The sequence below is a fragment of the Suricata suricatta genome, chromosome 13, assembly GCF_006229205.1.
Source record: "Suricata suricatta isolate VVHF042 chromosome 13, meerkat_22Aug2017_6uvM2_HiC, whole genome shotgun sequence".
NCBI lineage: Eukaryota > Metazoa > Chordata > Mammalia > Carnivora > Herpestidae > Suricata > Suricata suricatta.
In genome coordinates, this window is record NC_043712.1 from 47,133,642 (window position 1) to 47,148,499 (window position 14,858).

A 14,858-nucleotide genomic window follows, 5' to 3' on the forward strand; every position below is an offset into this window, starting at 1 on the left:
TTTCATACTGTCTTGGTTGAATAAAACGCTTGGGGGCACCCGGGTGGCTCAGTCGGTTAAGTGTCAGACTTCAGCTCAGGTCATGATCTCACGGTTTGTGGTTTGAGCCCCGCGTTGGGCTCTGTGCCGACAGCTCAGAGCCCAGAGCCTGCTTCAGATTCTGTGTGTGTGTCTCTCTCTCTGCCCCGCACCCACCCATGCTCTCTGTCTCAAAAATAAATAAAGATTAAAAAAATTAAAAAAAAATGTTTGTTGTGATTTCAATCTTCTTAAAATTTTTTGAGACTTGTTTCTGAGGCCTAATGTTTGATCTGTCCTGCAGAATGTTTCATGTGCCCTTGAAAAGAATGCATATTCTATTTCTTAATGGAATGTTCTGTATGTATCTGTTAGGGCCATCTAGTTTAATGTGTCATTCACAACCACTGTTTTCTTGTTGATTTCCTGTCAGGATGATCTAGCCATTGATGCATATGGGATGTTAAAGTCCTCTATTATTGTATTCCTGTCAGTTTCTCTTTTTATGCTTACTAATAATTGCTTTATGTATTTAGATGCTTCTTTGTTGGGTGAGTAGATATTTACAATTGTTATATCCTCCTGTTGGACTGATCACTTAATATGTAGTGCCTTTGTCGCTTGCTACAGTCTTTGTTTTAAAGTCTATTTTGTCTAATATAAGTATTTCTACCCTCTTTCCCCCCTTCACTTGCATTGTATATGTTTTTCCATACTTCACTTTCAGTGTGTATTTAGATCTGAAGTGAATCCCCTGTAAACAGTATATGGTTGGGTCTTTTTTTTCAATCCTTCCAGTAGCCCTGTCTTTCGATAGGTGCTTTTAGTTCACTTACATTTAAAGCAATTATTAATGGATCTGTACCTTTTGTTAATTGTTAACAACAAATTGTTTTTTTTTTTTTCATAATTCTTTTGTTCTTTTCTTCTCTTGCTCTCTTCCCTTGTAGTTTGATGGCTTTCTTTGGTGTTACATTTGGATTCCTTTCTCCTTTTTTTGTGTATCTATTGTAGGTTTTGATTTGTGGTTGCCATTGGGTTCAAATATAACATCTTCTATGTATAGTGTCTGTATTAAGTTGATGGTCACCTAAATTTGAACACATTCTAAAAGCACTAAAGTTTTACTTTATATATAAGTTTTACTTCCCCTCCATGTTATATATATATGTATGTGTGTGTGTATTTATATATACATAATTTACATGTTTTTATATGCCAGTGAAAGGTAAGGCAGTGTTTCTGATGGTATTTTCTTTGAGCCACCTTCATGAGAATCACCTGGAATGCTTAAGAGAAATGTAGTTTTCCAGGTGATGGACCATCCAAATAAGAATCTATGGGTGCCAGGCCAGAAATGTTTAGCATTAATAGGGCTATGAGTATTTCTTATCAAACTAAAACCTGGGAAGCAATGTTGTAGTTGTTTCAGGTTCAGAGTCAGGGTAACCTGGTTCAAGTGTATCTACCATTTTACTAGCTGAATGATCTTTTCAGAGAAGCCTTATCACTTCTATAAACCTCGTTTCCTCATTGATAAGAAAGTAAAATTATACCTATTTTATAAGGTTGTTTTAAAATAAAATGCAGTGATGCAAAGTAAGCTCCTAGCACAAAGCCTGCAGTACGTAAAGATTCCTAACAGTTACTGTCGATAACATGGCTGTTGGCATATGTATAGCTTTTGATTAAAAAAAAAAGTTAAAAATATATATAATTGATTTTACTACTTTTGTGTTTAAACCTCTAAACTGGCTTTATAATTGGTTAATCTACCACCTTTACCTTATGTTTGCTTTTTACCTGTGAAATTTTTTCTTTTATAATTTTCTAGTTATGCCCTGGAAGCAGCTCTTGCTGCTTTAAAAATTCACTCTATCTCACTACTTTTTGCGATCTCAGTTATTACAGTTGAATAATAATTGGTGTGAACATCCGCGGATTCATCTTTTTGAGGCTCTATGTGCTTTCTGAAGCTGGATATCTCTTTTCTTTTTCAGATTAGGGAAGTTTTCAGTTATTTTTTCAAAACTTTTTCCATTCCCTTCTCCGTCTTCTCTGGGATCCCTGTAATGCGAATATTGTTCTCTGGATAATGGTGTTGATCTCACTTAACCAGTCTCATTTTTTATTTTTTCTTCTTGCTGTTCAGCTTGATTGCTTTCCATTATGCTGTCTTCCAGATTGTTGTGCTCTTCTGCATCCTCTAATCTGCTCTTGATTTCTTTTTTTAAAAAATGTTTATTTACTTTGTAGGGGGGGGGAGAGAGAGAGAGAGAGAGAGAGAGAGAGAGAGAGAGAGAGAGAGAGCAAGCAAGCGAGCAAATTGAGGAGTGGCAGAGAGAGCAGAAGATGCAGAATCCAAACAGGCTCCAGGCTCTGAGCTGTCAGCACAGAGCCCGATGTGGGGCTTGAACCAATGGACCATGAGATCATGACCTGAGCTGAAGTTGAACACTTAACTGACTGAACCACTCAGGTGCCCCTGCTCTTGATTTCTTCTAGTGTAGTTACTTCATGTGTTGAATTCTTCAGCTCTAGCTGGTTCTTTTGTATATTTTCTTTTTGTTGAAGTTCTCATTGAGATCATTACTCTTTTCTCACATCCAGCGATTATCTTTATGACCATTACTTGAAACTCTTTATTAGGCCTATTGGTTATCTGTTTCATTTAGCTCTTCTACTGTGATTTTGTTCTTTCATTGGGCCATATGCCTCTCTCATTTTATCTTACTCTGTGTTTTTGGGTATCAGGTGAGTCAGCATCCCCTGTTTTTTTTTTTTAATGTTTGTTTATTTTTGAGAGGACAGAGTATGAGCAGGGGAGGGGCAGAGAGAGAGGGAGACACAGAATCTGAAGCAGGCTCCAGGCTCTGAGCTGTCAGCACAGAACCTGATGCGGGGCTCACGCTCAGGAGCTGTGAGGTCCAAAGTCAGATCCTTAACTGACTAAGCCACCAAGATGCCCCTGCATCTCCTGGTCTTGAAGGTAGTGGCCTTATGTTGAAAAAGTCCTATGATGTCCTGTAGCCCAACTCCCCCTTGGTCTTCAAAATCAGGCACTTTGAGAATGTCCCCTGTGTGGGTTGCATGTGCCCGAATGTTGTGGCTGAGCTGCAGTTGCCTTTAGTTCAGCCAGCTGCCATGATCCACTTTGCCTGCTTTGGGCACAATGGGCAGGGTGTGATCCCTATACTGTAGAGAGGGCTGTTTGAAGTCTCTGTGACTGTTTGGTTGGTGGACCAGCAAGTGGAATTCCTGGCTAGTTAATTTTTTGAAACACCTCCATACTATTTTCCACACTGGCTGCACCTATCTATATTCCTAACAACAGTGTGGGAGGGTTCCCTTTTCACTAGGAAACACTTATTATTTCTAGTTTTTAATTTTTGTTTGATTTTTTTTTTGTACTAGCCATCCTGACAGATGTGAGGTGATATCTCATTGTGATTTTGACTTGTGTTCCTGTGATGACTAGTGATGTTGACCATCTATCTGTGTGTCTTTTTTGGAGAAATGTATGTTCATGTCTTCACAGTTTTTCATTGCGTTGTTTTCAGTGTTCTATCAATTCTTCATATATTTTGGATATTAATGCCTTGTAAGATACATAATTTACATTCTCCCATTCAGTGCCTTTCTGTTTTGTTGATGGGTTTCCTTCACTGGGCAATTTTTTTTTTTTTTTAATTTTGGTGTAGTTCTAATAGTTTTTTGTTTTGTTGCCCTTGTCTGAGGAGACCTATCCATAAATATGTTGCTAAGGGGAATATCCAAGAGTATACTGCCTATATTTTCTCTAGTTTTATGGTTTTAGGTTTCACATTTAAGTCTTTTATACATTTTGAGCTTGTGTGTATAAGAAAGGGGCCCAGTTTCATTCTTTTGAATGTGGCCATTCAGTTTTCCCAGCAACATTTAGTGAAGAGACTATCTTTTTTCCCTGCTGTAAATTGCCTCCTTTGTCATAGATTGACCATATAGGCATGGGTTTATTTATTGGCTCTCTATCCTATCCCATTAATTTTTGTGTCTATTTTTGTGCCAGTGCTATGCTGTTTTGATTACATCAGGTTTGTTGTATTCCTTGGAGTATGCAGTTGTGATACCCTCGGCTGTGTTTTTCTTTTTCTCATTGCTTTGGCTATTCAAGGTCCTTTGTGGTTCCATACAATCTTTAGGATTATTTATTCTAGGTCTATGAAAAATGCTCTTGGTATCTTGATTGGGATTGCACTGAATCTGTAGTTTGCTTTGGGTAGTATGGGCTTTATTTTTAGAAAGAGTAAGTGGGAGTGAGAGAATCCCAAGCAGGTCCTACACTGTCAGTGCAAGCCCGATGCAGGACTTGAATTCATGAATTGCAAGATCATGACCTGAGCTGAAGTGGGACACTTAACTGACGGAGCCACCCAGGTGCCTAAAATGTAGTATGGACATATTTAATGATATTCTTCAAGTCCACGAGCACGGTATCTTTCTGTATGTTTGTGTCATCTTCCGTCTCTTTCATCAGTTGTCTCACAGTTTTCAGAGTATAGGTCTTTCACCTCCTAAGCATTTTATTCTTTTTGGTGCAATTGTTAATGGGATTTTCTTAATTTTTCTTTCTACTATTTTGTTATTAGTGTGTAAAAACGCAACTGACTTCTATGTATTAATTTTGTATTCTGCAACTTCACTGAGTTCATTTGTTACTTCTGTTTTTTGGTGACATTTTTAGGATTTTTATATATAGTGTCATGTCTTGTGCAGCAAGTTTAACTTCTTCCTTGCCTATTTGGATGCCTCTTACTTCCTTTTCTCGTTTGAGTGACGTAGCCAGGACTTCTAGTACTATGTTGACTAAAGTGGCAATAGTGGACAGTTGACTTGTTCCTGATCTTAGAGGAAAAGCTTGTAGTTTATCACTGAGTATGATTTTAGCTTTGGGTTTTTAATATATAGCTTTATTATGTTGAGGAATATTTTCTCTAAACTCACTTTGTTGAGTTTTTATCGTAAACAGATGTTTTGTCAGATGTTTTTTTGTCATCTGTTGTGATCATTATTTTGTTGATATGGTATATCACATTGATTGCTTTGCAAATAGTGAATCACCCTAGCATCCCCATAATCAATCCCACTTAATTGTGGTAAATGGTCCTTTTCATGTAGTGTTGAATGTGGTCTGCTAATTTGTTGAGGATTTTTGCATCTGTGTTCATTAGGGATGATGGCTTATATTTTTAGGGAGGTAGTGGGAGGGGATAGGATCTTTGGTTTTGATGTAAAGGTAAAGCTGGCCTCATAGAATGTATTGGAAGCTTCCCTTTCTCTTCTATTTTTTTTAATAGATTGATATCAATAGGTATAAGCTCTTCTTTAAATGTTTGTTAAAATTCACCCATGAATCCAGCTGGCCTGGACTTCTGTTTGGTGGTAGTTTTAAAAATTTTGATTAGTTGCTTTTAATAATGGGTCTATTCAGATTTTCTATTTTTCCCTGACTCAGTTTTGGAAAGGTGTATGTTTCTAGGAATTAATTTCTTCTAAGTTGCCCAATTTGTTGGCATCCAAATTTTCATAGTAGTCTTATAATCTCTTGTATTTCTTTGGGTCAGGTTTTATTTCTACTGTTTTTTAATTTTATTTTAGTCTCCTTTTTTCTTGATGAGCTTGGCTAAAGGTTTATTTTATCTTTTCAAAGAACCAGCTCTTGGTTTCATTGATCTATTGTTTTTAAGACTCTATTTCATTCATCCCTGCTCTGATCTTTATAGCTTCCTTCCTTCTTCTAACCTTGTATCCTGCTGCATTTTAAGGCTCCCAAAGATTAGCCGCACTGGATTTCAAGGCCAGATGTTAGAGGGACTTGTTCCCCGGCAGTTCCTCAGGGCCAGGAGGCTCTGGGGTGGGATCTTATTTACTTGCTTTTCCATGCTTGTGGTGTCACTCCCGTTTGTGGTTAGGCTCACTAGGGTTTTGTTTTCCAGCCACATCTCCACCCCTCGTACCCTCGTCCGTGTGGCCTTCTCTCTGTTAGCTGTGGAAGGTCTGTCCTGTCTTCAGGATGTTTTCGGAGTTGTACAGCTGTTACCAGGGTGTGTCCATGGGTTGAGCTGAACTCAGGCCCTCCCACTTCCCCATCTTCTCCCTGACTCTCTGAACCTCCATCTCTTTTTATCTGACACCAGCCTCCTTCCTCAAAATACTTGAGGCCACCATTTCTCCCAGAGTTCCTCAGAATTCTTTAAGTTCTCCTAGTGGGTGGGGAGGAAGGAGGAGCCATTCCAAGGCCAGTTAAGCTGAGGAAATGTTGAGGGAAGCCAGTTTCTGTATTGCAGAGCTTTTCAGAATCTCTACTGATAGGTGTTTTGAAACTCCAAGAAGAGAAACTGTATGCCACATTTTCAAATTCAGCGGTCTATCCACCCCTACTTGTGGCTGAGACAAGTACTGGGGGAATCATCTTAAGAAACTATAAACTATCTCTCTGTAGGCACAACCAAGTATAAAGTGAACAAAAAATTTCAAGTCACACAGTTGTAATGGTCTTGCCAGTTTGGTCATTCAGATTTCTTTATTAAACGGTAGCATTAGCTATAGGATTCAGCAATGGTCACAAATGTCATTATAAAACTCAAAATCTGTGTGTGTGTATGTGTATACATATATACGTGCACAGATGCCCATCTCTCTAGCAGTAGGAAGGGAAACTCACGTTTCTTTCTTTGTTCTTTAAACAGCATTTGCCATCTATCAGTCGCTGCCTTATTTTGAATCATTTGGCACATACTCCACCAAGCTGCCGTTTGACTTAGCCATCTATTTCCCATACGTGCTGAAACTATACCTCATGATGCTCTTTATAGGTAAGTGGCTTTTCTGTCTTGTTTCTGCATTCTTCCTGTGCTTTCTGGTTTCTGCTGCTATCTACCTCAGCAGACAGGTCTGCAAACATGGGAGAGACAGAAAAGGAAGTCTGGCCTGACGAACTAGACCTTGTTAGTAAAGCACCTAGAAGTTCACAGTGCTTTTTGCAGGACATCACAAGTTCAAATACATCACTCTTTCCCTGTATAAATGTGAAGTTTAAAAAAATTTTTTTTAAAGTTTTATTTATTTTTGATACAGAGAGAGACAAAGCATGAGAGATGGAGGGGCAGAGAGAGGAGACACAGAACCGGAAGCAGGCTCCAGGCTCTGAGCTGTTAGCACAGAGCCTGACGTGGGGCTCAAACCCACGAACGTGAGATCATGACCTGAGCCGAAGTCGGAGGCTTAACCGAGTGAGCCACCCAGGCGCCCCAAACATGAACAGTTTTAATAGCAGGTAATACCTGCATTGTGACCATGGAGGGACGCCTGGGTGGCTCAGTCATTTAAGTGTCCAACTTCGGCTCAGGTCATGATCTCACTGTTAGTGAGTTCAAGCCCTGCATCGGGCTCTGTGCTGACCACTCAGAGCCTGCTTCAGATTTGGTGTCTCCCTCTCTCTCTCTGCCCTCCACAGCTCACACTCTGTCTCTTGAAAATAAATGAATGTTTAAAAAAAAAAAAGAGGTTTGATCACAGACATAAAGATCTACGGAGAAAACACAGATGTCAAATGAAGCAAGCTTGGCCATTTCTGGGTTTCCCATTTATATCTATTTTGTTTTCTGTTTGTTTGATTTTATGTGCTAGCATTTCCCAGCAGGCAAGTGGGCGTAGGTGCTAAAAACACAAGAAAAATGTGTGGAACAAACACTTAGAGTTGAGAAAATTTAATTGGCAAAGGACATCCATGATTGTATTTCACTTTCTGCTGCTCTGACCTTCCCAAATCCCCCAAGATAGCTGTTACCTTCTAGAACAATCATTTTCAGACCTATAAGAACAATGCATAAAAGAAGAGAGAAATGCGAAACTTCAGGGGTGGTAGAGCTACACTAAAGAAAGGAAAAGATGAATTCCTTGCCACAAAATGGGATGCTAGAGGAGTATGCTTTACTTCCCTTTTCGCAGAAAATCTGGACCCTTGGTTAAGTGTTCCTTCTTTTAAAAAAAATTTTTGTTTTTGTTTATTCATTTTTGAGAGAGACAGAGGGGCAGAGAGAGAATGGAGACATAGAGTCCGAAGCAGGCTCCAGGCTCTGAGCTGTCAGCACAGAGCCTGACATGGGGCTTGAACTCATGAACAGTGAGATCATGACCTGAGCTGAAGTTGTACGCTTAAATGACTGAGCCACCCAGGTACCCCATTAAGTGGTCCTCCTTTGGGTCTCCTTTGTAAGTGTCTGTCCTTATATAGTCAGAGTGCTGTGTGGAGTCTTTCCAGGGAAATGCTTGGTAAACCTTACTTCCTTTGCCCCTTCCTTCTCCACATTAGGTATGTATTTTACCTACAGTCATCTTTACTCCGAAAGAAGAGATGTCCTCTGCGTCTTTCCCATGAAAAAGAAGAAAGTGTGAAGCACAGAGCCCTGATGTGACCAGAGAAAAACCAGGCTTGTGGATTCTGCCGCAGTCAATGGCACCATGGTGGAAAAATACCTGGTACTTGACAAAAATCCACGACAGACTTGTTTTCCTCCAACTCGGGCCCTATCCTGTCACTCTAGTATCCTCACACATTCTTCCATACAACCTACTTCACCAACGCTGTGGGATTTATACAAGTTGAATTTACATCGTGTGAAGCCTGACTATTTTCCTGTAAGGTTAACGAGAAGTAGGAGATTCACTGGAATAGACTCCGTTAAATTGAGAAACCAAAGCTGTTAGCTGGAATTCTGTTTTCATCTATTGCTTTTCACCTCGGAGTTCCCAAATAGCAAACCTGCGGGAAGGCAACAATGTGAAACATGTTCTGCAGTTGTCTAGAAAAACACCGTACAAGCCGATGTCCCACCGCCAGTTTTTCCAGACCCTGAAAGAGTCTTCATTAATATTACACGAGTTATTTGGACTTTGATCCTTAAAAGAGGACCCTGATGAAACAGAATAGATCTTTGATAACTACACAAATAATGTCCCATATTTTCTTAACAACAAAAAAATGAGGCCATATACATACCTTACAGGGAGATAAGAGGTATAAAACTATAATAATCTTAAAGGAAACAAGGCATTTAAGAACTAGTGATGTTTTAGATAATTACTCAACTATTGCTGATTACTATGTCATCGCTTATAGTTTTGAAAACTCTTTTCTTTTGAAAATCTAAAATATTTGTGAATAATTGACGAATAGCATCATTTCTGTACCACTGGTATAGCATTCACTTTTCTTGAAAGAATTCTAGAATCATCTTATCCAGTAACCATGTAAAAAGGGAACTAAACATTTTGTGACATAAAAACCAGGTAGTAAAAATGTAGTTACAAAAAATAATCTTTAAAAACATTTAAAAAGTTGAGTCCTAATAAAGATAATTGATATCTTTACAAATTTAGTATCCTATTTGGAATTTTAAAATACGTATAAAATTATCCTTTTAAAAAGCTACATTTCATTTCTAAAGTTGCTTATTTTTTAAAAACGACTGAAAGCTCTAGCTCACGGAGAGAACAGAATCCCCCTGCACACTTTAGGTGATTCAGTCTAACTTCTCTCAATAAATGTCCCCGCAGTACTGTTTACATCTAGAATCACTAACAAGCAGAGTAAGAATTAAACTGAATTTTGTTATTAAATAATACTTTAATTTTTAAGCCAAACTACCTTAAGGACCTGCCTATTTCTTAGAAGACTAAACAGTAAGTTCAGAATTCTGGATAGACAAGTTCAGGTCTCTGCAACAACTGAAACCAAGATCAGTGACTCCTTTGGTGACGCAGGCACAGTTATTATTGTGGTTGGCTGCTATATCTGTCACCGAAAGAATTATTAAATTTCATTAGAGTTTAGTAAAAATAGGGATGCAATTTTTCCACTCAAGCTCATGCTCGCCAGGTTAAGAAACCTAGCCAGTAAACATCTACCTAGTTCACTGGATACTACCTGGATGGCAAGGTTGACTTTTCTTTGGCTCTTTTAACTGGAAGTCCATCAAATCTTTGTTTTGTTTTGTTCAATGTTGTCACATGCTCAGTTTCTCAAGTCAAATACACATAGATGAAATCAGAAATTATTAGACATTTGAAAAGCATACCACATAACTTTTATAATGATCTTTCTTTGGAGTTTTCAATGCCAAGTTCCACTGCCTCAAGTTCCAAGTAACCCAAGCTAAGGTGTAGTAAGTAATCAACGTCACCAGGACCTCTGGAGGGGGCGGGGGGACGTGGTGGGGGTAAAACCGCTCTGAATGAAAACTACTTCAAAGAACTTACTTCATCACTCAGTAAAAGTCTGCCTAAAGACACACCACACACACGTAATATTATCAAAGCCCCTGGGCCTTTTCTTTATCAAAGTAGTTGAATGAAAAGCAGTTAACACTTCTTCCAACCATATCCATTCAATATTAATGCATTTTATTTTCTTCCAGCATGCTTTTCAACATTCTTATCCTTGTCTTACATTTTTCTTCAATAAACAGATTAATGTTGATAAAAGAAGTTGATTCTTAGCTGCTGCATACACGTCTACATTCATTCAAGGCACACGTGATGTTGTGGGGGGCCGGGCACACTGCAGGCATCAATTCATAACATCTTTACCAGGCCTCCTGCAAACACATTTGTTACTAAAGAATAATCCACATCTCCCTGAAGTCCCTAAAGGAAGTTAACTCTCTTATTGTACCTTATTCTGCCTACCTGGAGCAAACTGTTGCATACAAGAATTTGCATTTCTTTCAAAAGATGATGTAGCTATAACGTCAATATCCAAAATGTTTCTGCAAAGAATCTTACGTTTATGGACAAAGAAAACAGTCACATTTTATTGTGCTAAGGTATTAAAGTGATTTAATTAAAATGTGCTAAAATGATCTCCCCTTTCCCCCAACATCTTCCTCTCATTTATTTTTGCTTTGTAAACATGATGTTGTTTTCCCTTTGTTTGGGTAATTTTTACTTTCTATTTCTGGGCCTAATTGCCGTGCAAGCTTTGAGATAGCACTGTGTACCAGGGTACCTTTTCAAAGTATGTTCCGGGGAGCCACAGTCCCAGAACAAAGCAGGGTGCCACCTAGGAGACTGATCCGAGGTGCCACTGGGACCCAGGAACCTGCATTTTGACAGGCTCTGCAAATGCACCTCTTGTACACTAGAGTTTGAGTCTAAAGTATTTCAGCTTTGGACAGAAAACTGCTAATAACTTCTCTAAAAGCCACCCTGTGAGGCGCCTGGGTGGCTCAATCAGTTAAGCATCTGACTTCAGTTCTGGCCATGATCTCATGGTTCGTGAGTTCGAGCCCCATAACGGGCTCTAAGCTGACAGCTCAGAGTCTGAAGCCTGCTTTGGATTAATGTCTCCTCACTTTCTGCCCTCCCCAACTCATGCTCTCTCTTTCTCTCGCTCTCAAAAGTAAACATTAAAAAAAGTTAAAAAGCCACCGTGCAACATAGTTCTGTTTTTAGAACTGAGATGATGGCATTCATTTATTTTATGTTTAAAGATGCTACACAGGAATTCGTTGATTTCTGCCAAGGGTGGCTAGAATTTAAAATCTCAAAGGGGAACTGTCAATTCCATATGAAAATCAATTAGCAAGAACATGTCTTAGTTCATCACATGTAAGTGTCTACCACGTACTTACTTTGTGGTGTTCAGCTGAGCCACACACGGTCCCGTGAGAATGTGGCCTGGAAGTTAGAGCAATGGGTGTGGTTTGCAATCCAGCTCGTGTTTACTAACTGAACGCCTCTGAGTCTGTTTCCTGCCCTGGCTAACAGATATAGTGTGGTAAATTAAGCCTTTTTAAATTATGAGTTAAATATACAGAATATAAATAGATATATATAAATATATAAATATAAATCAAATATACAGAAGTAGGAAATTTGTAACACACTTCCAGGATGCTTTAAACGTATATGATGGTTGACTGATTTATATTTCCTGAATCTAAGTTCCATGAAGCAGGAGTGTCCTGCCTTATTCACTTTGTCCCCCAGGACCTTATATGGTGGCACATCATATACACTCCTAACTGCAGCTCTGACTTTATAGATTGCTACCAGTACACCGGAAATTGACATGTTTTAAGAAATCTATCAATTAGGTGATGTTTCAATTATATCTGATTAAAAGGCACTTCATGTTTAGAAGACACATCAAGTTTTTTAAAACTTACATTAGTATCCTTTCTTAATGTGCCACTTGCTCTTAGAATGTTTTGAGGAGAATAATTTGTTAAATTTCTATTATCTTCCCAAGTCCCAGTGTGCATATGGTCAAGCATTAGAGCTGTTTTTTTTCAGCGGAACCTATAAAAGTGGTAACATTTCTATTACCTTTGAGAATTTATAAAGCATATTTTTGTATTTGATCCTCACAACGACTTGGTGAAGGAAGTTATTCCTTGTATCCAAGAAATAAAAGCAAAGTCAGGGAGTCATCACTGTCCCTCTTCCTTAGCTTCAGATGCAATAATTTCGCTGGAAATTATTTCACACATCCCTTTTGTTTGACAAGAATCAAACAATCTTGAACAAATTACATGCATGGTCACAACTTCAAAATTACCGTATCTATCATACATTAAGAAAAATGAGACCTTAGCGTTTCCAGGATCAGAATTCTTTCCTTTGAGAAAATATAAAAGGATATTACCTCATCCAGGACCAAAGCGTTGATGATCCACATTCACACACGCAGATGACGCGGGGAGGTGTTTCCTGCAAAGGCAGGATGAAGGGTGTGAATCGTTGCAGCCGCACTCTGTCCCCGGGTTCCATTGGAGACACGTGCAGCCAGGAAGCGGCTTGTGGGGGCAGAGATTCGGACTCAGCAGACACCTAATCTAACTCTGGCTTCAGTGAAGGCCAATCCTCTCAACCAAATGATCCGACTTCCCTTCTAAAACAGCAATTTACAGAAATGTTTACCAAAAGTTTAAAACTGTATTTTCAAAGCTACTAAGTTACTTCAAGAGAGTTATTGAATTCCTAACAAAGTCAGTATAAGTACACTATCATTATCTTTGGTTAAAATCACTTTGGAGAACTTCTGGCAAAAAGGTTATTAAGAGGCTTGTAGTTAGTTACCAGGGAGTCATCAAATTACAAATAAAAAAAGGTAATTTTAGGCACTTGTCTGGATCCCAACATCTGTTCTGAATGCACACTTTTCAAATCAAGAGTCAGAAGTGTTTGGATACTTCGGAAATCATAATAAGGCTCTAACCCCACACATATTAATTTGTTAGGATATTCTAACATGCTATTTGTCTTGGCAACTTGTGATTTCAAAATCTAACAGAAGACGACTTGTAAGGAAACGTTTCCTTTTGTATATAGTTTGGAACATATGGTCTGAAAAGGCAGAGACTTCTGATTTCTAGAGAAGCGAGCCATCCCGAGGGAATAACTTCCTTCTGCCCTGAGGTCATACAGGTAATTCAGAGAAAGAGTGTTACTATTCCAGTGACCTAGATCTTTAGATTTTAGAACCTTCAGATTTTCAAATTTATAATCTTACATTTTAGACTCTTTCGAGGGTACCATGGACAGGAAAATCCTATAAATCTTAAACTCAAGACTGTTGAAAACAAAACGGGGGTGGAGTGGGGTGGCTAGGGAAGAAAGGATACAGATTTACTTTATTTCTTCCATTTTGTATTCTTCTGTCCGCCGAGGGCAGGAGCAGGGACAGAGATTGAGAAGGCGGCCTGGACCGAGAAGGCCGGGTAGACTCCTCCCCCCTCTCCTCCAGCACTAGCAAGCTCTGCCTGCGATTCAGGGCGGAAATGCAGACTCGCTTTTCAGTGTCCACTTCCTCTCACTGTTCTTAACCGTCACCCGCGTTTGCAAACCGGCCCAGGAATTTAAAGTCCTTTAACCCACAAAGACCTATTCCTTTACAACTCCTAACTTCCTGATTCCAGCAGCTTATTAACATGAGGTAGTATGTTTTTTGATCTTTTGAGGTTGACAGTGTTATATTAGTTTCAGGTGTACAGTATTAATGTTTGACAATTCTGTACATTATGCAACACGCACCCCAGTAAGTGTAGTTCCCATCTGACGCCGTTATTTCAGTATTGTTGACTGTATTCCCTATGCTTAAGGGTTATTTCTTTTATCTGATTACAGCAATCTGTATTAAGCATAAATGAGATTCAATCTTTGGTAGGAATTTTCATCTTTAAAAAAATTTTTTAATGTTTTATTTATTTTTGAGAGAGAGACAGAGCATGAGTGGGAGAAACACAGAGTGAAAAGGAGATGGACTCTCAAGCAGGCTCCAGGCTTCTAGCTGTCAGCACAGAGCCCAACATGGGGTTTGAACCATAAACTGCGAGATCACAAGACCTGAAATCAAGAGTTGGATGCCCAACCGACTGAGCCACCCAAGCTCCCCAGGAGTTTTCATCTTAACGTGGTGCTGATGCCCTGATGCAGAAGAAAGAGTGCTGGATGTGGGGTCTTAGGGTCTTGCTAATCTATGGATAGCTCTGCCTATCATTAGATGTATTTTCTCCATTTTAAAATAGAAAATACCTCTTCACAGTATTGTTGTAGGAGTGAAATAAGATAATACATGTGGAAGTTCTAGTGAACTCACGGTCTGGTACTTAACAAATGTTAGCTGAATTTCAGTCTCTGATTGGTAGGAAGTATAAGACAGTGCACGCGGTAGGAAGGAAAGAAAAGCTAACTTCTAACATAAAATTTTCACTTCCTGCCCTCAAATTCATTTCCCTCTAGCCCAGCCTCTAAGGAAGGAATAAACATGAAATACCGGCAATGCAGGGGAATACTAG

At 39.0% G+C, this 14,858-nt stretch overlaps 1 protein-coding gene and 1 long non-coding RNA gene across 2 annotated transcripts in view; one reads left to right on the plus strand and one right to left on the minus strand.

Annotated features, from left to right (window-relative positions):
• The window catches only part of HACD4 (3-hydroxyacyl-CoA dehydratase 4), a 38,108-nt gene extending 27,189 nt beyond the window's left edge, over positions 1 to 10,919 (plus strand). The window contains exons 5-6 of the mRNA XM_029919608.1: positions 6,747 to 6,872; positions 8,372 to 10,919. Of these exons, the coding sequence (XP_029775468.1) occupies positions 6,747 to 6,872; positions 8,372 to 8,454 (209 nt within the window). The 3' untranslated portion in view covers positions 8,455 to 10,919. The remainder of the gene's footprint in view (positions 1 to 6,746; positions 6,873 to 8,371) is intronic.
• LOC115275837 lies at positions 10,441 to 13,073 on the minus strand. The gene is made up of 3 exons (XR_003901772.1): positions 12,707 to 13,073; positions 11,691 to 11,819; positions 10,441 to 10,655 (listed from the first exon to the last, which is right to left on the minus strand). It is a non-coding gene; the product is annotated as an uncharacterized LOC115275837 (long non-coding RNA).
• Positions 13,074 to 14,858: the final 1,785 nt, after the last annotated feature.